At 44.5% G+C, this 24,495-nt stretch overlaps 1 protein-coding gene across 7 annotated transcripts in view; it reads left to right on the forward strand.

The window, feature by feature from the left end:
- NAV1 (neuron navigator 1) overlaps positions 1–24,495 on the forward strand; it is a 292,439-nt gene that overhangs the window by 95,910 nt on the left and 172,034 nt on the right. For 6 of the 7 annotated variants that reach the window (XM_079978772.1, XM_079978776.1, XM_079978777.1 and 3 more), the window contains exon 4: positions 4,825–5,694. The exons of the other annotated variant lie outside the window; for it this stretch is intronic. In XM_079978772.1, the coding sequence (XP_079834898.1) occupies positions 4,825–5,694 (870 nt within the window). The remainder of the gene's footprint in view (positions 1–4,824; positions 5,695–24,495) is intronic. 7 annotated transcript variants of the gene reach the window in all.

Genomic DNA, 24,495 nt, shown 5'->3' on the forward strand with positions numbered 1-24,495 from the left:
AAAATGTTGTTTATTTCCTGTCGTCATTATAGTACTATGATTCAAAATGAAAAATTATACCTGCTGGAGCATTTTCTTCAGAGTTGGCAAAAAATAGGAGTTTTGTGGGGTTTCTTTTTTGCTTTAACATATCAGGAATGTAGAAGCACTTGTAAAGCATGGGACAGAGAAACAAAGAGAAATGTTAATCATGTGCTTCACAACTAAGTTATATACATGGTCATCTGATCTTACGTGTGGGAAAGGAGTTTCATGCTGCAGCTCTACAGAACAGTATCTTCAGATTCTTTAGGTTCCTGCTCACTCTATGATAAGCCATCTCTCCTCCTCATATTGCACATGTCCTGAAGGCAAAGTTCTCTTTCTGAATAGCTATAGCTCAAGTCAAACCCCAGCACCAGCCCACATAGTCTGAATAACATGGATGAGACATTTAACATCTCCAAGTCACTGTCTATTCCCTGCTGAGATAACAGGGCCTGCCCTATTTTATCTTAATTGGTTGGGAATTTGAGGACTGGTTTCGGCTGACCAGCAATGCTGTAGTGACTCAGGACTGAGTGGCTACTTCCTCTCAGAGCAGTTTGCTTTATGGATGTCTGTGGCACCTACCATGAGTAGACTGGCTGAGTCTTACCTGGCTTTAAGCCACAAGATACACACTATTTCTTCACTTTAGGATCCCTGAAAGTATTTAACAGATTTCTATATCATTTAATTAAAAAACCCCCAACACCTCTAAGTGGCTTAAAATAAAAATTGAAAATATTCATTAAAACATACTGGTGATTTTCTCAGAATAGATTGCTCTCTGCACTGGAACTTCTTTTTCCACCAGGCTGGGCTAGTTATGGTTGGACACACAGAACTATTCTTAGAGACTGGCCCACAAATGTATGGTCTTAATCCTGCTACTCAGGGATCTTTGTGTTCTCAGCTCAGTAGTACTATAATTTACAATAAAGCTGAAATCCTTTGAATTTTGATTTGTAGAGACATTCCACTGCAATCGTCAGGTTCAACTGACAAGTTGAATCTGACAAAGTAGATGTTAGTCCACAAGCATTTATACCATAATACATTTATGGGTGCTACCATGTTCTTTGTTGTCTTAAGTATCTTTGGAGCAGAATGTTAGTACAAGCAGTGAAGAAAGCAAAGAGCTCTGTGGTCTGAGGGCTCATAATACTAAATAATGCTGAAGCACCTAACATCAGTTGCTAGTAATACTATAGCACTACTAATAGTGCTATAGCAGTCAAAGTACTTCACACACATTATCTCAGTAATCCTTAACAACAAAAGCGAGGTCAACAGCATTATTATCCCATTGGAAAGAAAATACCTTGCCTAGAACCAATGACATAGGCAATATTTGAACTGGGGATTTCATGGCTCATGGTTAATTCTCTTTGGCACTAGGTTACGCTAGTTGCGTGGCGAGTTCCCGCCCCCCACCAGGATAAATAAAGACACGAGACACCATAATTAAGGTTAATTGGGCGAATTAGGCCACAACTTTATTGAATTCAGGAATGAGAGGCATTGGCTTAGGCACTGGTCCTATCGACTATCCGGCTCCAGCCCATTTGCTGGAGACACGGGGAAGGGTTAACACTTTATCGGGGGTCTCCTGCCAAGGCACGTCAACTAGGAGCTCCCCCGGGTCACCGCTCGGGGGCATGCCTTTGGCCCACACCTCCATAGGCTTCGGACAGGGCCACGCCCCCCGGAGTCCTTTAACGGACCACCCTTCGCTCACTGGGGGGAGCTGATGGCGTTCCTCCCCCCCACATCCTCTTAACCCCTTCTTACAATGCCTACCGCCAATGCCGAAAAGTTGTGACGAGTTGCTACGAGGTAGGCGAAAAACCAAAAGGCTACAAATTGCCAATTGGGAAAAATTCCTACCATGCCCCTTGCGGCGACAGACCGAAGTCCATAGCAAAGTCAAAGACCTACCTAAAGCATACCTAAAGGGAGGGAGGGTGGGAAAACGTGAGGGCTAGCCGGCGAAAAGAGGGCGAGCCCCCTCTGCGCCGGCCCTAAATAGGGCAGACCCGGCCGGGATTCCCCTGTTCTCGCGGGGGCTGAAAGCAGCCCTCGCTCACGTGGGGGTGGGTGTGAAGCCCGCAACCCCACCTCCTGGGCAGGCCGGAAGTGGCTTTCTCACTGTAAGTTGGAGGAGGCTGGGGAATGTCCATGAGACCTAAAAAACCCTCTTGATTATTGCTGGATATTTGGAGCACGTTCACTGACTACAGGTTCATTTCTGAGAATAGCTCAAAGTGTCCATTATCTTTAACAGCCTAGACAGTTTGGGAGCAGGGTGCCTAAATAATGTTTTCTTCCCAGCCTCTAGTATGGCTGATGAGAATGAGAGAGAGAGCCTTTTCTGTTGTTGCACCAGGGCATATAACTCTCTGCTATGAGAGATTCTAGCCCCTACTTTTTTTGTTTTGTTGGCCTTTTGTTGCTAGCTAAAGTTTTTGTTTTGTTTTGGAAGGTTCCTGCTTCTTCTTTATTGTATTTTAAATATGTGCTGCTTGGTTTGCACTTTTTCAAACCTGTTTTATGAATTGTTTTAAAATTAAGGTTAGGTGCCTGGAGCATCCTTCAGGCCAGTCTCATTAAGTCCTGACCAGCATTCAGGGATTATGGAAGTTGTAGTTAAACAGCCTCTGAAGTACCACAAGTTCCCCACACCCTCTTAGGCAGTGGAAGAGCGGGATACAAACTGTATAATAAATAAGCACAAGAGATCCCTGCAAACTGCAAGGTCAGTGTAGCTAGCACACTTCCATGTTTTCATGTGTTTGCAGTGTTGCACCCTCTTTTTTCTTGTGTGTGTTATCGTTTGTGTTTCATATTGGAGCATGGAACTGAAAGTGGTAGGCTTATTATGTGCTGCCTTGGCTAGTGCCACACATAGATGTGGTAGCAGGAATTATTTTTAATATCAGCCTCTTGTGGAAATGGGTTTGGTTTGGATCACTGCACAGAGACAGCAGTCTGATACCACTATCTGTTCTATATGTGAAAGCTGATAATCTTTCTGCACAGGCAAGGGCTGTTCTTCTGTCAGTGCTAAGCAGTGGGAGCTCAGATTCCTGAATTCTTTTTTCTGGGCTTGCCACTGACCCTTTCTGAGTAGCTGTTGAACCTTTTCCACGGTGACATGGGACAAGGAAGGCTGTTTCATGCTCTGCTGAATTCATACATGGAAGCTCCTTCAGAATAAGAAATGGCAAGATTCTCTTTTGTGGTGTCATCGTGTCAAGTGATGAATATGTGTGTATATTGCTATGTGTATGCATGCTGGGAAACTAATTGGCTGTGGTATATCCAAAACATTCACACCATGTCTTGGGTCTTGTCCAGTATATGGTGCATTTTGTAATAGGAAGTGATTCCTGTGTAATTGCAAGGGAAGGAAAGAACTGATTTGCATGCAATAGAGCCTGATGGGCACCCCAGAGAAAACCTAAGTCAAGGCTCAACAGGGCTTTCCTACTTTCAATGCCAAGGTTTGTTCTTGCATGACCAAGCAGTGCACTTAAGCATGTGTAGATTGCCTTGTCTTCAGCACTAGTCACTCCCAGGTGGCGAGTTTTTGGGAGAACGGGTTCCAGAACAGAAGGGGCTGCAGTCTTGAAAATGGGAACCTTTTAAGTACCCCTTTATGCCAAATACGTTTTGATGGACAAGCTGTTGCCCCCATTCCCCATACAACTGAACTGGCAACTAATTTTGTTCTTCAATTCTGGCAACAAAGGCAGCTTCCATCGCAGGACCTGAGGACTAAGGTGGGCTAGATTAGGAGTCTCAAGGGGAACAGGAGGGGGGCTGGCCCAACTTCTACTTTCTCAGCATCCTCAGCCTGAGGCAACTGCTTCACTCCGCCTAATGGCAGAGCTAGCCCTAGCTCTGCTTCTGGGGCTCTCGGGGAGGAGGACAGGAGATTTCCATGCATGGATCTCTGGTGGGCCAAAAATGGCCCCAGGGTCAGGGGTGCCAACTCGAATAAAATATTGAGAGGAGAAGCCCCATCCCACATAATCACATGACGCAGGGCACGCACACAATTTGAATGGCAATGCCTATGGACTTTTGGGGGGCGGTCCCCCCAATATTTTATGGGGCGGGGCAAAGGGATCTCAGCCCCAAGGAGTTGGCCCCTGTGCCCGGGGGGTCTGTCAGATGTGGGGACTGGCTGCTGGAGCGCCTTGCCACGACGTCTCCCCCTTCCCCGCCTGTGCCTGCCTTCCGCTGTCGAAAGCGCCCTGTTCTCCCTCGGCGCCTCTCGAGCGCGGAGGCAGGCAAGGCTCCGCGAGTGCGCGCGCACGCGTACTTATTCGCCGATGTCCACACGCGCGCACACACCCTCACGCACAATTACACACGCCTCCTCCCGAGCCAGAAATAGCCTCGCGCGCGTCTCGCGCCCCCACTCCACTCCCTTTCTCTGCCGAGCCGGCAGCATCTCGCAGGCGGGCAGGGAGGGCCCGTTTTTTGTTCGCCTTGCCTCTCGCTTCGCTTCCCCCCTCAGTTTCCCCAGCGGCGCTGGAGGAGATAGGAGGGGCCGGGCGCTCTGCGCTTCTGTGAGCGCGCGCGCGCCGGGGCGGGGAAGGTGGCACCGGCTGCTTTGATAGCGTGTGTCTCTCTTTTTTCCCTGTTTTATCCCACCTCCTCCTCCTCCTCCCTTCTCCCCCCACCCCTTTTCTCTCTCTCTCTCTCTCTTTCTCCCTCCCTCCCCTCCTCCGACCTTCCCGTTTTCCTCCTCTCCTCCTTCTTTCATTCTTTCTTCTCCCTCCGTCGCTTCAGAGGCTGGGCTTTTAAATGGTTTCCTCGCGGCGGGCGGGAAGAAGATGCTTGGCAGCGGCGGCGGCGGCAACAGCAACGACGTCAGGAGGCTGCAGCGCGACGCGGAGCTGAGCGGCGACGAAGGGCCCGAGGAGGCGCTGAGGGGCTACAAGAAGCAGGCGTCGTCGGGCGACGGCAGCAGCAGCAAGGCCATGATGCAGAAGCGCGCCAGCGCCAAGGGCCCCGGCGGCGTGGCGGCGCCCAAGGCGCCGGCCGAGCTGAAGGTCTTCAAGGCCGGCAGCGTGGAGGGCCGAGGGCCGCTGGCCTCGAACCTGCGCAAGCAGAAGTCGCTCACCAACCTGTCCTTCCTGACGGACAGCGAGAAGAAGATGCAGCTGTACGAGCCCAAGTGGAGCGACGACATGGCCAAGGCGGCCAAGGGCTTCGGCGGCCGGAGCCTCAAAGGCGGCAAGGAGGCGCCGCCGCTCATGTCCAAGAACCTCTCGCGCTCCGAGCACTCGCTCTTCCAGGCCAAGCTGGCGCCCCCGGCCGCCGGCAACAAGCCTCCGCCGCCGCTGGCGCCGCTGCCCTCCAACCTGGGCAAGCCCAGCCGCATCCCGCGAGGGCCCTACGCCGAGGTCAAGCCCCTCAGCAAGGCGCCCGAGGCCGGCAGCGGCAGCGACGACCTCAAGTCGGACGACGAGATCCTCTCCAGCAAAGGCAAGGCGGCGCAGCAACAGAAGCAGCAGCAGCAGCAGCAGCAGCAAGCGGCCACCCAGCCGGCCGGGAAAGGGGCGCCGGCGGAGGAGAAGGCTTTCCTGAAGGTGGATCCCGAGCTGGTGGTCACCGTGCTGGGCGATCTGGAGCAGCTGCTCTTCAGCCAGATGCTCGGTGAGTCCGTCTCTGCCGGCCGTCCCTCCCTCCCATCCCATGGATGGATGGATGGAAAGCTGCCTTGCTCCGTGAAGGTTATTGGGGAGACTTGAGTGGGAGGAGGAGTGAGCGTCCCCTCCCCAGAGGACAGGTGTCAGCCGGCGCTCTTGGTTTTGGGGTGCCTGCATGGATTGGAGGGTGACCCTCCCCAGGCTTTCCTGCTCTCTTTGCAGAGGGATGCGGTGAACCGTTTGACTGCCTTGGCTTGTAGTGTGCAAGGGGATTTTTAAGTGTGAGGAGTAAGCAAGTTCGGCTCCAAAGTAGACCACTTCAGCCTGCTTATTTTATAACTGTAAGCACTCCGGGAGGCTTTCCTATCGCCTTCTTAATTCATTCATTTATTTTTGGTTTATCCCTTGAGTATAGCAAATAGGCTGTCTTTCACATCATCCCTGCCCTCCACCCAGAAACCCTCCAAAAGAGGCATCTCAAACCTAATTGAGCCAGCATACTAATAAATGTTAGTTAAAATCCCCCAGTTTTCTGTGCAAAGGTGAAACAGGTAGCAGAAGTGGGCAGGAGGGAAGATAAATTTGATTCTGGTTCTTTTTTCCTTTTTCTTTTGCTCAAGACATCCAGGTTAAGGGAAAGCAAGGGAAAGGGAAACATTATTATTATTATTATTATTATTATTATTATTATTGCATTTTAGCTGATGAAGCAGAGTAGATTTAGTTAGCAAGGGAGAGCTGTAAGAATAGAACGAACCCAGACCTGGGGGTTCAGCAGCAATGAGTGGAAATGGGGATTGCATGAGGATGCCGTAATTGGTGTTAAAATGGATGGCACCCCCTTTACTATATTAGGGAGGAACAGTCGAAAAGGTCTATTGCTGCATATGCAGCTATGCCATGCGAGCATCCTTATGGCAAACCTGTGAAGGAGGTATGTGTGCGTGAGAGAGAGAAGCAGAAATTGTGACTGCAACATGGGCTGTCATCCATGGAGCTGAGGCAGCAAGGACTGAGATGCTGCAAGACAGCTGGATTGCAGGCTGTGTCTGCATTTCCCATAAGGGGGTGTGCACACAGGGCACAGAATGAGCCGTCATTGCCTTCTGGTTGCTGTTGGTGAAAGAGGGGAGTGGTCACTAACACAGCTCCGGTGCCAGCTGCAGCTGAAATGAAAACCTGCAACATGACAGTGGGGTACATGGCAGTGAGGAAGGAAGGATGTGTCAGTGCCTCCAGAACAGACAGAGAGGAGTAGACCCTGTTTGGTTACTAGGGAGATCTGCATAGGAGCAGCAGTTGCTAGCGCTTCAGTACAGCTCTTGCTCTACTCCACCTGGAATCTCTCTATTCGAGACACCCGCCCAGGAATGGCTGCTTTGCAGATGTCATAGGCTTAAGCGTAAGGGAATACATAGCAGCACCTCCTAAGCACCAACAATTTGGTTTCCATGCAACGGCTCAGCTCATAATGATCAATCACTACGGAATACAAAATTCCCTGTTCCTCTCCTGCCTTGTAAATGCTTCTGTAACTGAACAGCAGGAAGATAATTCAAACAGAAGCTTCTGCATTTAGGAACAGAAAGTCGGGAATGATGGGCACTAGGTTGGCGCTTTTAGAAACTTGGGATTATTTGAATTGCCTTCAAATGCTGCCTATATCTTGCAAAACTACCACACCCTTTGCATTGACTGCAACTGATGCTACTGGCTGAACTAAGCACAGGGCATAGATTCAGGTGCCAACAGCACTATCTATGTGGGATGGCAGACCAGAGCTGTAATTTGAGGTTGCAGGAGCACAGGCAGGGGAGTGGTTATGGAGGAGGAGACTGGTAATTAGATGCTGTGGAATGGGAGATGGGAGATAGGGAACTCAGTGCTGGAATAAGGAGCTATGGGGTTGGGGCTGAAGGACTTTATGACAGGTAGAACATGGGTCTAGAATGTGGGCAGGACTCAACTGGAGTCCCAACAGCATTGTAGGGCCTGCTGCTGATTGAGGATGGTAAATGGAATATGTGTAATTAGGGCACTGTTACACATGATAGCGAAAAAAGGGCAGTACCTTAGCGAAAGAGCACATGCTTTGTATGTGAAAGGTCTTGGGTTCAACCCTTTGCATCTCCAAATAGAGCTGGGGAGAAAAACTCCACCTGAAAGCCCCAGAGAATTGCTGCCACTGAATATTGACAATACTGAGCTAGATGGATGACTGCCCTTTCTGTAAGAAGGCAGCTTCCTGTTTTTCCTAAATGGAGATAATATCTCTGTAGGAAAACAGTTTATGCTCTGGTGTGTACCCCATCACATTTGAAGATGGTGTGACAATATTCATGGCAAAATAATATTTGTGCTATTTTGAAAAATGACAGTGTGCTATCTTCGTGCAGGGAAAACTATGATTTACCAGATAATGCTGGAGCGAGGGTGGAAAGGGAATGCAGAGCCAGCATAGAATGTAAAGATTTGTATCAGAGTTACTGGGCACTGGCAGAACTGGGGAGAGTACCATGCAAGGCTAGTGTAGCAAATATAACTGGGCATTAGAATGGGTAGCATTGGCAAATTCATGGAAGGGAATGACAGGGAGGGCTGCCATTTGGGAATTACAAGTCTGTAAATCCATAGAGTGAAACTTCTGTGTAGTGTATCCCCCATCCCACTCTTGGCTGTAGCAAAGACCAGGTTTTTGGGTTTGCAAATGAATATGTTTTTTAAAAATCACAACAAAATGTGATAAAGGAATTAGAGGCTTGGTTTTGCTTGTCCAGTGGGGAATGGAAGAAGCAGGTTGCTCAGCAGCTGGTTTGTGTTTCTAGTGGAAACACTTGGGCTTCCATTTCCCCAAAGCTCCCTCCAGAAAAGAGATCACACTGCAGCCTTGGCTGATAATTGACCTGCTGTCTTCATTCCTCTCCCCTCTATTCCAAGGAAGACGTAGCTTGTAAAAGCTGAACAGTGTGTAAGAACTAGTCTGGACTAGGAAAAAAGACAACTGAATAATGAAACCTGCTTTCTGCCCCTTCCTTGCACCTCCTTCTATTGCCTCACCATTGTATCATATAGAAGCATGTGCACTTAGTTCCCATTTTGTAAAATGAAGAATTTGGAGCTTATCTTGATCTCCAGATTCTTCATTCTGTTTACCCCCCTCCCAAAAAAAACCCCACACCCACCCACCCACCACCACCAGCAACAACACCTGGAGCATCCTGAGCACATGCATACCTTCCATTTTTGAGCTGGATGAAGAGAGGGGAAGGTTACAGGAAAGTCCTGAGAATATATAAAGAGCTATACTCTATCAGATGCGATGTATGTTTAACCCAATGCCTGCCCCTGCCAGATTTGAATGCTTCAGTTAATTTATAATTGCATGGGGTTACATCAGAGTAGTGAATTCCTTTTGCTTGTAATCTTGGAAGCATGCTGCTAGGGACACCCTGAATTTGAACTTCCTATATCTGTCTTCCATCAAATTACCTAGTTCTTGGATTAAGTTATACTGCTGGCAGAGAGTCCAATGTGAACCGTGAGAAAAATATTTACTCTTGTTTCTGCTGTGTCTTGTTGAAAGAGCAGAAAACCTCTTATTTACCTCTGTCTGTCCTCTTGTGATTTTGCATATATTATTTATCCCTTATTTGGGATCCCATTTTTTAGGTTGAAGCTTTATTTTTTAAAATATTTTTATTGCTTTACTTTGCATAAAAGGAGTCCTATTCCTGGTAACCTTTGTTGCTCCTGTTTGTCTTTTCTAGCTTTCTCTATGTAATATAGCCAGGACTGCTTAAAAAGTGCAGTACCGTAGTTTTTTAAAAAATAATTCATCACATTCTGTTTGTCTTTTTGGTGACTGTAGCACATCAGTGCTGCCATTTTCAGAAAGCTCTCTGTAGCAGTTTAAGGATCGCTTAAATGAATAGCAATAGCTAATTTGATCCTGTGCGCAACCTTGTTGGGTGTTACTTTTCCTTAATGTATGTGTAACTCAGCATCTACCATCACTGAAATTTATTTGCCATTTTGTTGTGTATCCCTGTAGTGCTAGGGGAACCTGCTGAAACTCTTCACAGTGTGCTTATGATTAAACTACTTTTAATTATATGTCATTATATGCAGATCTGTTCACACCTTTTTCCAGGTTGTTAATGAATACTTAGCAAGAGCAAGTTCCCATGCACATCCTTGGAAACACCTCATTGTACACCTCTTTTCACTGAGATAACAGCCCATAAATTCATTCTCATTCCTTTATTTATCCAGTTGAATGATCCAGAAAAAGACATTCCACTTTATCCTGTGACTGTTAAGGTTTTTGGGAAACTTTTGTGAGGGGACCCCATCAAAGGTTTTTTTGGAAATCAAAGAAGGGTTAACCTTATCTACATTTTTTTTGCAAGATGGCCTCAATTTCTATTTGGTTAATGAGGTCTGATTCAGTGTAACACATCTCATGCCAGCAGCTAGAGATTCCCTTTGTAAGAAAAATAACAACCTGGTTTTCCACGGATGGATGGGGTGGAAGAAGATAAGAGATAATTACAGAGCAGGATTGGGGAATTATAGTTCCCATCATGTCTGACCATTAGTCTTGCCATGGGCATAAATAAATAAAAATACCTAACTAATTGACTAATTGCATTACAGTTAACTCGGTCCTGTCCCCTCAATATAAAGCCCCCTCCCCTAAAATAAATCCTGGTCACACCCATGGGCCTTGCTTGCTGGTGCTGATGGGAACTGGAGTCAGACAACATCTGGAGGACCACAGGTTCCTGGCTTTTTCTCTATTTCTCTGTTACAATCAGTGTTCCGATGTAGATTGGTATTGCTCACAGGTTATTTTGCACCTTCACTCCTTTTCATATTTCCCAGTGCTTCATTTCTTTGCCCATCCATGTTTCGGTATTATTCTTCCTGCATTTTAGCACTTCCTCCTTCTAGTACTCTGAGCAGCTCACAAGCTGTGCTCAGTACTGATTGTGCACTTGGGTTCTAGGTATGCGTCCTACCACATACGGTAGTTTCTCTTCGGGAATAGCTGGTAGCTTGGAACATGAAAAGTTAGGCAATCCCCTCCTTTCCCCATAAAATAAAGGAAGAAATAGCATCTCTCTTGGTGCAGATCACTGCATACATGATATGTGCTATGTCAGCATAAAAAAGAGAGTGAAATTCCCTCATAGTAGCGCGGAGGAAATCATAATGAGGGACACCCTGGGATGTTTGCCTCGACTAACACAAAAGATATCCAGGAAGTTAAATGCCTCTTCAATGAGGTTTTAATGTCGGTTCAAAGAAATCTACACATAGGACTCTAATCAGAGAAAACTCAGAATGAAGTGCAGATTGCATCATCTGTTTGTGGTATATCCGGGTACATATTGGGTTAAAAATAGCTGTTGCAGGTGTATCCTGGGCATCAATTAGTCAGTGACTCATTTTGTATATAACCATGGTCAAGCTGTTGCTATCAATGGACCACATTTCCCTTTGAAAGTGAAGAAGCACATCATAGAGATTATACGCTGAAATATCAGCATGAATAGAACTACGGATTTTGACTTGTGGGTCTCATTCTTTCCCTAGTCTTTCAGCATGTTAATGGCACCACAAGAGCGCATGCCATTCGAGCAATCCCAGTGAGTTTTCGAATATGTTGGCAACATAAAGTTTGGAAATTGAAGAAATCTCTATACTTCATAAGAAGCTTGGTCACCAGGGATGCTGTTAAGAATGCTTTCCACCTTGCAGCAAAATCATTAACACACTATCAGTCATGATGGACACTATGCTCTGCCACCATGTATGCTTCTGAATACCAGTTTCTGGAAACTAGCAGGGAACCAACCAACCAATCATTTTACATGTATGCTGTGTTTCCAAAGTTAAAACCATGCTCAAGGTGGCTTGCAACAATTAAAAAATTACAAACAACCAAATGTAGTCATAAACAATAAATACCACAATGTACAAAACCAAGTCAAACAATTTCCACGTAAATCATAATAAGATCTAAAATAAAGATTAAAAAATAATATAAGTAACAGCAACAACCCTCCCAAAACAATACCCCAGCCCAAGAGTCTATTCAGCAGTCTTGACTTTTGCAGCTGGAGCCAGTCAGGGCCTCACCCTCCCAGTCCCTGTGAAAAAAGGCTTGCAAGGCAGGGAGCAGGTCTTCCGGGACTCACAGCCACCTAGGGGTCTGCATGTGGCTGGGATTCTTTCAAAGAATGCAGCAGTGAGTGTACTACAGTCTGATTCTGCAAGGCATTTCTTATTTTTCTAAGCAGGTGTTTGTGCCCAGGATCACTTAACAATGGTTAGTAAATGTTTTAACTGTTAAGAGATCCTGGGTATGCACTTTCTCTTTGTTAATTTAAGACCCACTGGTGAATTACAGGGATTCCAGTAATTCAAAAAGTCAAAAGCAAATGAAAAACTGGTCAATGGCAATAAAGAACCCACAATTTCAGTCATGCTGTGTTCCTAAGTATTTTTTGCTATCTGCTTCAGTGTATGTGTTGTATGTGAAAGTGTACAGACATGGAGGAGATGGAGATACTGGCAGGGAGAGGAGTTGCTTTGTCTTTGGTTTGGACAGTAAAACTGTGAAAGCCATTACTTTGGAAGGAAGGTTAGGATATTAAATACATACATACACACTTTTAGGACAGTTGTACCCTCTGTAATGAAATCAGAGGCAAGAATGTTCATCTGAGGCTAGCAGTGCATAAATTACGTCCATCCCATCTCCTTAAGATCTCGCATTCATTGCTCATGTCAATTCTATTTGGTATCAAATTCCATTCTATATTGACCTTGTTGGATATGGCCTGTTGGGGCTTTGTTTGCAAGTTCTTCATCCGTTCTCTAGTAACCTGAGATTTCCACACCATTTAACTCACAGACTTTCCAACTCTCAGAAGATTTTCTCCCAGTCTGTTTGCTTTTCTTTGTCTTTAATTTCTCTTTAAACTATTAGGTTTCTCCTTATGTCATTCTTTGCTGTGACATGGGACTGATCCAACTATTAGTATTTTCCGCCCCAACTGGATCCTAAGCTTGCTTTCTCAGAAGTTAAATGGGTTCATCGTTTTGCTGCTGCATTGTGTTTGGGACTCTACAGACCATTAGAGGTAGCACATGCCGTGCCCAGAGAGCTCATTATTTTGCACCTTGATCTTGATAGTAGTTGAAATAAAGCTCTTGCTTTTTGATTTCAGTGAAATTTGCATCAGTGTAATGGGTTCTGGATTGGGCTGTAAACCTTGTTGGCTGATGGAGCTGTCAAAAGATGGTACATCCATAGCAGGAATCTAAGACACCTTGTTGTTATAAACATCTGAAAATGAGACATTGATAGGTCGATTGACCAAAACCTGGAACATGTATTATGTTGTGTTCAGATGCTGAGGAACATGTGCCAATTACTTTAAGAGAAAAGAAATTCTAAGAGGAGCAGATGTTCAAAACTATCAGAGCAGGGAGCTGTAAATATAAACATGGCTGTGGTTTCGTTAGAGGGGGCTTGGCCACTCCTCCTCTACATATTTTAACCATCCTGAGATTAGGAGAAGAAGGACTGCAAGTATCTATGCTTGCATAATTATTGCTATCACTCAATAGTAGTCAAGACTTTGTAAAGTACATGTGCAAGCTTTGCTGTAGGAATCTGTCTTCATGTTTTGGTAGGGATCTCTAGAGGTTCTTGCAGCAGAAACATCTGTTTTTGTAGTGACTATTTTCAACATACAAATTATATATTGCATGTCTGCTAAAGGCTGAGTTGTAAAAGCTTGTGGTATATGGGTTTGGTAGTTACATAGACAACAGATTGGTGAAGGAAGGTCAGAGCTGTAAAGGAACTGTGCATAAAAGGAAAACCTCTGTGTTCCTGTACCCTCAAGTAGGGCCACAAGTACACATATTTATGTGAATGCAAAATAGGTAACAATTATGCTTTCAATCCAGCATCTTTTGTACAAGAACCAATGTAGTTTAATGGTTTACATGGCAGACCAGGCATGGGAAGTCCTGGGTTCAAATCACCCCTCAGCCATGAATATATCACTTGAGTGGCCTTTGGCATGCTACACTTTTTCAGGCTAACTGACCTCCCAGGGTGGTTGTGAGACAATTTTCAGTTTTTTGTGCAGACTTTGAAATCAAACACAATTCTTTAGCTATTTATTTCTTTAAAAACAAAACAAAAACCAGACTGAACTGATTGCATTGCAGTCTGTATTCTTACATATTTAATCTAGCTAACTGACTGTTCCAAGGGCAAAACAGGCTTACTTTAACTCACACATGCATGCACACGCATGCATTTCAGGGACTTGAGCACATCTTGTTGAGCACTTTACCTGTCACAACAACCTCTGTCAAGATAATTCCATCAACAGTTATTCACCAGGAAAACTAAATGGAACCTCCAGGAGGAATTCAGTGTTGCACGATGCTGATCATTCCATCAGTGGAAGCATTACAGCTTGCCAGATGGGAACGATCCCTCTCTCCTCTCTCACATGCTGCTCTGGGGCTTCTCTTCACCCCCCAGCCAATTTTTCCTTTTTTAAGGGGGGGGGGAAGCCCCATTGCATAAGCAGAAATCTTTGCACTAGCTTCCATTGATGGGACTCATCATGTGAGTCCTGCTCATCTTGTTCAGGCGTAGCATACATCCAACAACAGGTGTTTGGACAAATTGGAGGGCTGTTGCTTTGAAGGCCTGCGTCTGAGCTTCTCAGAAGCTTTGGTTGGCCACTGTTGGAAACAGAATCGAGGACTTGATAGATTCCTGCATTGTAGGAGGTTGGACTATATGACCCTCAGGCCCCTTTCCATCTCTCTGATTCTATGATTCTATTACTCTTACTGTGTTCTTATATGGAAAACATGGCAGCACGGGTTCTATTCTCCTGACCTCTGGTTTGTCATGCTGATGCTGCTTGGTGTGAAGAAGAGGGTGACTCTAAAGTTTGAGTGCAAGCAGTAGATGATGTACAACTGTGGCAGTGTTTTCTGCTTGGAGTATTCCACCAGTCCTCTGTGGATATACAGCAATTCAGGGTACCTATACCACTGTCTGTTCAGATTTTTGTCAAGATTGGATATGGATTGCAGCCAGCCAACTGAGAGTTGAGGGACTGAGAGTCCATTAGCAAGACTGACCATTGCTAATTAATTGATTTATGAATGAATGAATGATCACTCTGGGAAACTTTTAATCTTAAGAGATGGCACTCCCCCCCCTCCCGCCATCACAGGAATTGATTAGAGTGGTAACCCCCCCCCCCGGCAGTACTTGAGTTTGGGGTTCAGAAGTGTATGTGCATCTCTACAGTAGATTAGAGATCTATGTATGTAATTAGAATCCAAAGTATGGCATTATTAATACTGATATGCTATAGTCTTCAGCCACAGAATGTGAAGTATAAAATGTTAGCTTCCCTTTATGTTTCAGAATTTTGTTTTCTTTGTAAGCAGTATTGCTTCTATTGTATCTCACTCCCTTTGCCCCTCTTAACTTTGTCAATGATTTCCTCATTTCCTCTGCTTTCAACTGTGCTCTGAAGGCTTTACTCTTGATAGTGTTAACTCCACAGAACCATTGACACCAGAGTATTTCTAATAAAACCCAGAAAGCTTTGGGGAATCAGGTCATTCCTGATATGGAGAAAACTAAGGCAGGCGTGGTCCACATAAAATAAGCGCTCATGTAAAGAAGGTGGGGCCATCATTTTGGCATATAAGTTAGCAAAAGCTAGGACATGCTAGCTATAAATAACTTGTTAATTGCTTCCTGTTTTGCAAAGCATCTGGTATGGACAATGATCAGAGGAAGATGCTGATTTATTTTACCCTGGCTTGGGGTTTATAGTTCTTGGTGCACTGGGACCTTGTTCAGTTTTGTTTGTGCTTTGGCCTCCTTTACTTTTTTATAATCAGTTGAGTATAGTGATATGAAAGGCCCTATAATTATATAAAAACACAGTGGCTTGAACAGAGATGTTCTTTGAGTCATTTTTAGACCTATGATTCTATGGCTAACCACTTATTTTGTCACTAGATTGCAGGAAACCCCTTCTAAGAATGTTCCTTTGAGCAAAGTCAAGATCTCTTGTACATGTTTAATTTCTTGTCAAAGGCATTTTGGACACCTTTGATAATACCTTCAAACCATGTAAAATGTTGATATGGGATAAAACCCCCACTTTGAGCAAAATGTGAATGATCTTAACTGAAATGGGATTCAGAATGGCACACATGGTTTCCCACTCATTTGTATCCGTACAGGGCTGTGGGCTGATGTGAGTGATAATGATTTGCTTAGGGTCACCCAGTGAACTTCTTGATTGGGTGGGGCCACGAATCTCAGTCTCTTATCTGTTTTAGTCTGTCACTCTATCCAGCGTACCACTCTGGCCCTCACCCCACCCTCCCTCCAACTCCACCATGTCTTGGATAAGTGTTCCCTTGAATTATTTTCTTCCCAATCAGCTTCATGCTCAGTGATTTGAGGAATATTCATCTCAGAACTCATTAGAAGCACCCATGGAAGCACCCAGGTGGAGATGGAGGCTGCATTACCTTGAGGGATTTGTTCCAGGTCACTGCAGAACTGGTGATTATCTCTTCTTTTTAAGGTGTGCTACATAACCCTTTTAATGATGGCAACCATTTGTGACAATGCATTCTTGTGTTGATCACAGGAGTAATTCTGTCTCTAAAGAAATGTGACATCTTCCCATGCTCAGTTTCATTTCCCCGATATCAGCTCTACTGTACTGTTTCCAGCTTCTAATTCTTCTTTATTTTCACATGAAAACTTCAAATTATTGTACTTCTTCCTCCTTAAGGGAAAGTTGCATGTCCTTGATGCTTTTATTTTAACTTAAAAGCAGAAATGGGGTGGTGGTGAAGTGGCTCGGTATAAGACAAGTGTGATGTAATTTAACTAGTTGTCTGTGACAACACAAAGACAACTGAAGATGGGATTGGTCATGATTCATGTTCTTTGACTTCAGCCCTGCCAGCATCATTGTCTTCCCAACCACATAGCTAATGGAGTTCTCTTTGGAGATTCCCTGTGGTGCATGGTGACATTCACATGGCAACTTTTGCTTCTTATCCTGTCGCTTGGCTCTCACAGCCCGTGTTCAGACTCTTCTGTTCCTAGAAGGAAGTGTCTCTTCTGTTGATCCTAGCACTGTCAGGAGATGGGATCTTTTGCTGGAGTAGTGCAGCTCATAAAACAGCTCTTTTCCTTGTAGCAAGGGGAGCTCTGAAAAGTTCAGTGTTGTCCACCAGAGAGTGAGTAGAGATGCATAATCGTTCAGCATCCATATACTTTAAGGGCTTCCGGTGCGTCCTTTATACAAACAGCTAAAGAAAGAGTATTGTCATGTACTTGCAAGACATGCATGGATACAGGTGTTACCTTTACTTAGGTTTAATTTTGAAGGAGCCCCTGGTGTCCCCCATCTGATTCAGACCACAGCAGCTAAGGATTAAGGAATTTAGTACTCACCAGTAGGTACTTTCTTTTCCTGCACACACATGGACTTGCCTTATTAAAATGTATGGGCTCTGTACAAAATTCAGCTCCTGGACTGTCTAGGCCTTAGTTAATAGAGTTTAGTGGGCTTAAATTCAATATGGCAGGAGACATGTTTGCAAGAGGAATAGGGAGGGGGCCAGGAGAAGCAAAATGCTTGGCAGTGGGGAGATTAAGCACACATCCTTTGCCCTCCACTTCTCACCTGCAAAGGTCAGGCCACATCTTTGGATTAAGTGCCCCACACCTGGTCTAGAGTTTTTTTGGTCACTTCACAAGCAGTTGATTAGCAGCAGACCAATCCCCCTCTTCCTCGTCCCTAGCTGAGTGGATCAAGGTGAAGGATCCCACGATTTATACTAAAGAGCACACATGAGCTCCTCAGACTGGCAGCAGTGACAGCCATTGTGGCATTTCTGTTCATGTCACGTTATGTTTAGCTTCTATTCCAATATCAGCTTTCATCAAGCATAGGCAAGAATAGTGTTTGATCATGTGGATGAACCAACAGCACCTCTCTTTCTTTGCTTCAGAAGCCCAAGTCCCTGATGTTACCCAGAGGCCAATTAAGGAAGGCAAGGGTTGTTCATTGGGCAGTCATGAGTGAACAGAAGTGCATTATGGCTTTCTTGGGCACTGGGGAAGCCAGTAAGACTGTTGTTCCCTAAAGGGATGAGAAGCTTTTAGTCTTGTAGCAGCATCAGTGTCTTGACTTTAGCAAACTATGGTCATTTCTCCTTATTTTCATATATATAGTAAAGAAAACTTTATGTGACTGGAGAATGGTGCATACATGTTCAAATTGTTGCTTTTCCTACTGAAACATGTGGAAGTGTCACCCCTGTTCTTTTATAGCTGCTGATTCTTTGTGTTTCACTCAGAGAGGTAGGGACTTAAAGGAATGTGAATGATTGGATAGAGTGTGGTGTTGATAACACCAAGGTTGTAAGTTCGATCCCTGAAAGGAGCAGTTGCATATTCCTGCATTTCAGAGGGTTAGACTAGATTATCCTCAGGATCCCTTCCAATTCCATGATTCTATGTTTTGCCTGGTATTTGTACAAAAATACAGTAGAGTCATGTGAGAACAGCCCTTGAGAGGATCAAGAAAGACAAAAATAGTGAATTTCAGATCTTAATATTGCCTGAGTACTAATTGGTTTCAAAATGTGATGGTAAAACATGGCAGAAGTGTTAGCAACTGATATGACTTTCGCAAAGGGGGAGAATATCCAGCCCTCCCATGAAACAACACAAGAGAGTGTTGGATAGTATGCTAACTTTAGATCAGGCTATCTTGGGATATACTTTGGTTTTCACCCTTTCAAACTTTTCCAAGACAAATCAGGACAGTTGCCAACTTCATCTTGGGATTCAAGAGATGGAAGTTCTGCATCCTAAATCTGTGTTTTGCAGCTTTGTAATGCTTCCCACATGATGGCTTTAGAAAACAGATACCTTCATCTTCGATCAGTGCTGCTGGGAAAAGCCAAGAAGCATTGAATCTTGTGCCAGAATGTGTACATTTTCAAGGAAGAAAAATAACCACAGTCTGATGTGATGTTTCAGAAACAGTGATGGCTAGTTTCCATGCAAAGTCACTCATCCTAACCTATGCCATTTGCAAAGAGACAAGTAGTTGCATTAATTACCGTATGAATAAACATGGATATGCCTGCACTTGTAATGCAGCTATATCGAGGGCAGTTCACAACTGCTTTGTTAAAATTTTATAATCTGCTTTTTCACTAACACTCTCAAGACCTTTTACACAGTCCTGCTAGAACAAGTTGGATTATAAAATAAAATAAAACTATAAAACAAGCCACCATACATATCAGAATTTGATGTAAGGAGCTAAGGGGTTTTCTAGTGCTGATATTGTTCTGATATAACAAAGGGGGCAGAGGGATCATGCCCTCTTGCAAAAATAGTGTGCTTTTAAATTGCCAAATATGTAGCAGTCAAAGGCACTTTTATGTCCCTTTCTTGGTATAGCATATTTGGCAGCTGCAGATTATCATAATGAATGCTACAGATATCCTATTTTGTTCATAGATGGCCTATTGGCCACCTAAGAATAATCACGCCATTGATTCTTCCTTTCTCTTTTTCCTTCTCTCTCCTGGTTGCTGTGGCAGCCAGTAACCCAGTCCTGGCTGTCATGTTTCTTTATGATGATGTGTTCATGTCCACATATCCAGTTTCCTAAGTAAACGTGGCAGTCAGAACTGGAATGCTGGAAGCCAGCTTAAGCAGTAGGAGCATCAAACAGTTGACAGTCCCTCGGATGGCAGGTTGGGGAAAAGTTTGACTGATGCCGATGTGTATAAGGTTAGAGAATAGGACACCTTCTGGCCAGCCATGTTCTTAGTCTGTCTGTAGAAAGTGGTTGAAAGACAGTGTTGGAAACAACACAGCAGACAGCAATATGGCAAATATCTAGTGCGACTCTATTCAAGTTCTAGGCTTGTCATTGCAAATTACATAGGAGGCTGAATCTTGAAACATCCCCAAAGCTGGGCTTGTGAAGAACAGCCAACAGCATTTTGCCAGCTCTTAACAGTGCAGTTCTAAGCCTGTTTTCTCAGAATTCAGAGAGGCTTATTCTCTAGTCCAGTGTTTCCCAACCAGGGGCCATATAGCTGCCTGGGGGGGGGCAGGATAGTCTAAGGGGGCCACAGGTGAAAATTGTGTAAATGGAGGGCCACAGCATGAGGCTAGGGAGCCACAGAGGGAGGTGAGAAATGAAAAAAATAAATCTTTTTTTAAATAAAAAAAATCCTGATTGGCTGGCTATCCACTTGGCTAATTAGAAGTGGGTAAGGGGGCCTAGCATTCCTTTTTGCCACGAGTGTTTTCTTGGAGCAGTCCTGGTTTCTTTCCGGTGGGAGAGGGTGATCACTGAGCTCCTCTTTTGACAAGTAGAGCCCGCGCTCCAGAACCCCCTGGTCAGGTAAGTGCAGTGGTTGTGAGGCAATGGATAGGGCTGGGTGAGCCAGAGCTGCTTGTTGCTGCCGCCAGTGCTGGGCCCGGTGGCAGCCTGGGCCTGACTCTGCAAGGCACAGGGTGCAATCCGCTCCAGCTCCTAGTGGATCAGGGCCTTTGGATGTTGCCAAGGGGCACAGGGCCTGTTGGCAGCGTCGTCCTGGCTCTGCAAGGCGTGAGGTGAAATCCACCCTGACTGAGCGGGGTCGTCTGATGCTGCTGACTTGCATCTAGTAAATAAGTGTCTATTCAGAAGCTTCACTGAGTTTAGTGGGCCTTACTCTCAGGTAAGCGTGTGTGGGGCTATTGTATTTTATCTAGGCAGCCAGCGCTCCTCTGGATAACAATATCTTTTTGCACCTGGTCAGTGAGGTCCACTTGCTTTTTAAAGTTCTCCCATTTATACAGAACTCCCTGTGCACCTTTTGGACTGTATCTGTAGGTTTCCCTCTCTGTGTCAAATAACTTGGGTCAAATAAGTGTTGTTTACTTTTTATAATACATGGGAGATGGATCTCCCTTGGGAGGTTCTGGACTCTCCTTCCTTGGAGGTTTCTAAGCAGCAGTTGGATGGCCATCTGTCATGGATGCTTTAGCTGAGTTTTCTGCATTGTAGGGAGTTGCACTAGAAAGATGACCCTTGGGGTCCCTTCCAGCTCCATGATTCTATGTTTTTCTGCTTTAACAATATTTCATTATGTTCCTATCATTTTATGTAATTGCATTTTGTATAGATTATAAAAAATATAAACATTTGAATAGCTACCTTTCTACCAGTAGGATGGGGGGTGGGCAGGCATGGGCCTAGCTAGGATTTTTGTTAGGGGGCAGGCTTTTGTTGGGGGGGGCAGAACCTCAGATTTGTTTTGATTTGTATTGATTTTTTACTTATTTTATTGATTTTACTTATTTGGGGGGCAGCTACCCCCCTGCCCCCCTTGGATACACCCATGGGGGGGGCACAGGAAGGAAACAAGGTTTGAAGGGGGCCATGGTCGGAAACACTGCTTTAAGTGTGTTTTAAGATTGCAACCTAAATGCCCTAGCATCTGAGCCATATCCTTAAAAGGGATTAGATCAGTTTCACAATCACTGGTTCATAAGAAAATTTAATTTGCCCTATGTACCATCTTTTAAGAGCTAATCCACTTGTCCCCAGTTCTAGAGCTAATCCACTTGTCCCCAGTTCTAGAGCCTATATTGGATAATTTATAGAAGCTGAGAAAGGCTACCAAGAATTTCCATTGGTTTTTATGACTTGGGACTTTTAAAACAACAAAACATTAGAATATCTCAGTAAAGCCAGAGCTAGTGGTGCAGTAGTTATCATACAATTTCAGAAAAACAGGTATAGAGAATCTTGTACAAAGCTCCAGGTAGAGCTTCCCTCTTCTGTAGTGAGAAAAACTTTCCTGGTTATTTGCAAAATCATGTGGAATGCCCTTGTTAGAGAGGGATTATTATCTAAGTAGATAAAGTATAATTAGGAAACAATGGCCATGGGAGGCACAAAAGAACACCCGTCACAATTGTTGAACTCAGATAAATTATACTATTCAATGCAAGGAATTAATTAAGGTGCAACCCCATTTTATTATATGCAATGTCAGTAATTTCTGACCTGTCCCATAAAGCCCCAAGTAACAACGCCCAGTGCATTGATTTCATGACATGTCGCCTGGGCAGTATAAGGCTCTGATGGGGAGGTCAGCTTTACAGTATAGGTGGGAATGAGGAGAAGGGCATTCTAGAAACTCAGGTCAAATCATATTAGAGCCAATGCAGATCTACAAAACTTCTATTGATGTTATTAGGACTGCTGTGAACTTAGAATGAATTTACATGAGATCAGAATGGAGTAGGCACTGGTGAGCCTCCACTGGTGATTTCTGTCTTGCATTAAACTTAACTTTTAATGTTATGTGTGTGTGCTTTCTCCTAAATGTGGGCACTTCACATGCTATATGATTACTGAATGTATGTGAATTTCTCCATCCCTTGATGGTGTTGGTTGTTACAACTCATGGCATGAGCTGGGAACATCATAACAGAGTTTTTCCACCCATCATGCTTTTGAGCAAATTATCCTCCCAATTCCCATGACAACGCCCTGTGAATTTAACCATATAAGTATTGGCAAACTGAGTGTGCTCTAACTTCATCTCTCAGAAAAGGCTTGCTTATAGTAACTAATGGCCCTAGGATAATAAACTTTTGTGGGTATGTGATCAGTGATTATATATAGCTGCAAACTAAATAGATCACGAAAGCGTTTCAATCCCAACCTCAATTTGCCTGCAAAGGGTACAGGCAAATTGACCCCACCACTGCAAGGCAAATGAGGGTCTCCTGTGTCCTTCTACGAAGAAGCCTGAAGGAAAAACTTTTTTTTTTCTGAGAGGCAACATGTTCCTCACAGAGCTATTTGGTATCTCACTTAGGCTGTGCCTGTGAGGTACTCTTCCAGCAGGAGAAAGAATGCAAAAGGGCTTGTCTGTGCCTTCTCCAAGACCCTCGCTGATTCATTCTCTTAGCAAATGAAAAACAGTGGGTGAAGCAGCAGGGATTCCAACCAAGCCCAGAGGTCCTGAGATGCTCAAATGATGGTGTTGCAGCTCATCCAGGTTTCCACGCTTACATGGCACATGAAATTCCCTGAGGCCTGCAAGGCCTATCCATGGGGAGTAATTGCTTCTCTGCAGGAGTGAAGGGATGTGCTGCCTTCTATTATGAACTGTTTGGCACAATTACACAGTTTAACATTTGAGTGCGTTGGGATTTGTGACTTTCCCTACCCGCAGCTTAAGTGCCCTGGGGCTGTACAGTCACTGGTCTGTCACAATGCATCAATACAACAGCCCATTGAAAGCGCTGCTAGTGTATGGTGGGCCCTGCATTCGGGGTAGGGGCTCATGTGGTTGACAGTCTTTGGCAGAATGAAGACAGTGCGCTTGGAAAAGTTTGATTCTGAAACAATTCGTGTGGCCCAGTTAAGAATGCTTGTGTGGCGCTCCATTCCCGAAAAGTTCTACAGCTATGAAGGGCAGCAAGGATTGCTGCTCTCAGTTCAAAGCACACAACTGAGAACAGAATTCACAACCTTGATGCCAGTCTCAAATGAATTCAAATGAACAATTAAGTCCATCCAGAGTAGGAGATCCAATGTACATGCACGATTCAAGCAAGCAATTTTCTTTCTTCCGAAAGAAGTATTCTATATCTAATTATGCAAGGCATTGGGTGTAGTGGTTTGCTGCTCAATTTTCTAATTTTTTCTACCAGGCTTTCTGATGCAATTCCAGCTGAAAATGACAAAATATTCACAATGGGTTTTCTATTTATTGACTGGCTCAGCTCCATGATCAGGAACTGGTCTTAAAAGCTGGTTTATGTTCTCAGATCTGCCCTGTTTGACCTTAGGCTGAGTCACTTCCCTTCTTTGTATCTGTATCTCCTCTTCTATAACGTGCGAGAGATGATATACTTAGCTCTTTAGAATCCGGGATGGAAAAAGTAAGTCCACTCTTAGGTTAATTGATCAGTACACTGTCTTTTATAATGCCTCCATTGTGATGAAAGCATACTGTGATAAGGAGCATTGCTGCCCAGCCCCATATAACACAGATACAAGCTAGCCATTCTCACTTCATAGTCTACTGCATCAAGTCTAGAAAATATTGAAATACTTTATTGTCACTTGTACAACTTGTATACAGTGAGATTACACGAGCACCCCCCACTCAGCTCTCTTAGTCTTAATTCCCCTCATTTACTGATGCACACCCACCAAAACCGCAAGTCAGTTGCCCTGTTGTTATCTTTTCATTCATCAACCTAACAGCCCACGGATAGAAGCTGTTCTTTACCCTGTTGGTGCGACTAATCATGCTTCTATATCTTCTGCCTGAGGGCAGGAGATCAAGAAAGTGCCGGCCAGGGTGTGAATCATCCCTGAGAATTTTCCTCACTCTCCTGAGGCAACTTTCTTCCGCTATTTCATCCAGTGGATTCACAGGACAGCCCATAATATCTAGTGCTGTATTCACCACCCTTTGTAGGCACTTCCTATCAGATGACGTCAAACCAGCATACCACACCGTGATGCAGTATGAAAGGACACTTTCTATTGTTGACCGATAGAAGGAGATCATCAGATGTTGGTTGACATCGTTCTTCCGCAATACTCTGAGGAGATGGAGTCTCTGTTGGGCTTTCTTAACCACCTGGGTTGTATTTATTTTCCAA

Source organism: Podarcis cretensis (genome assembly GCF_951804945.1).
Source record: "Podarcis cretensis genome assembly, chromosome: 6".
Lineage (NCBI taxonomy): Eukaryota > Metazoa > Chordata > Lepidosauria > Squamata > Lacertidae > Podarcis > Podarcis cretensis.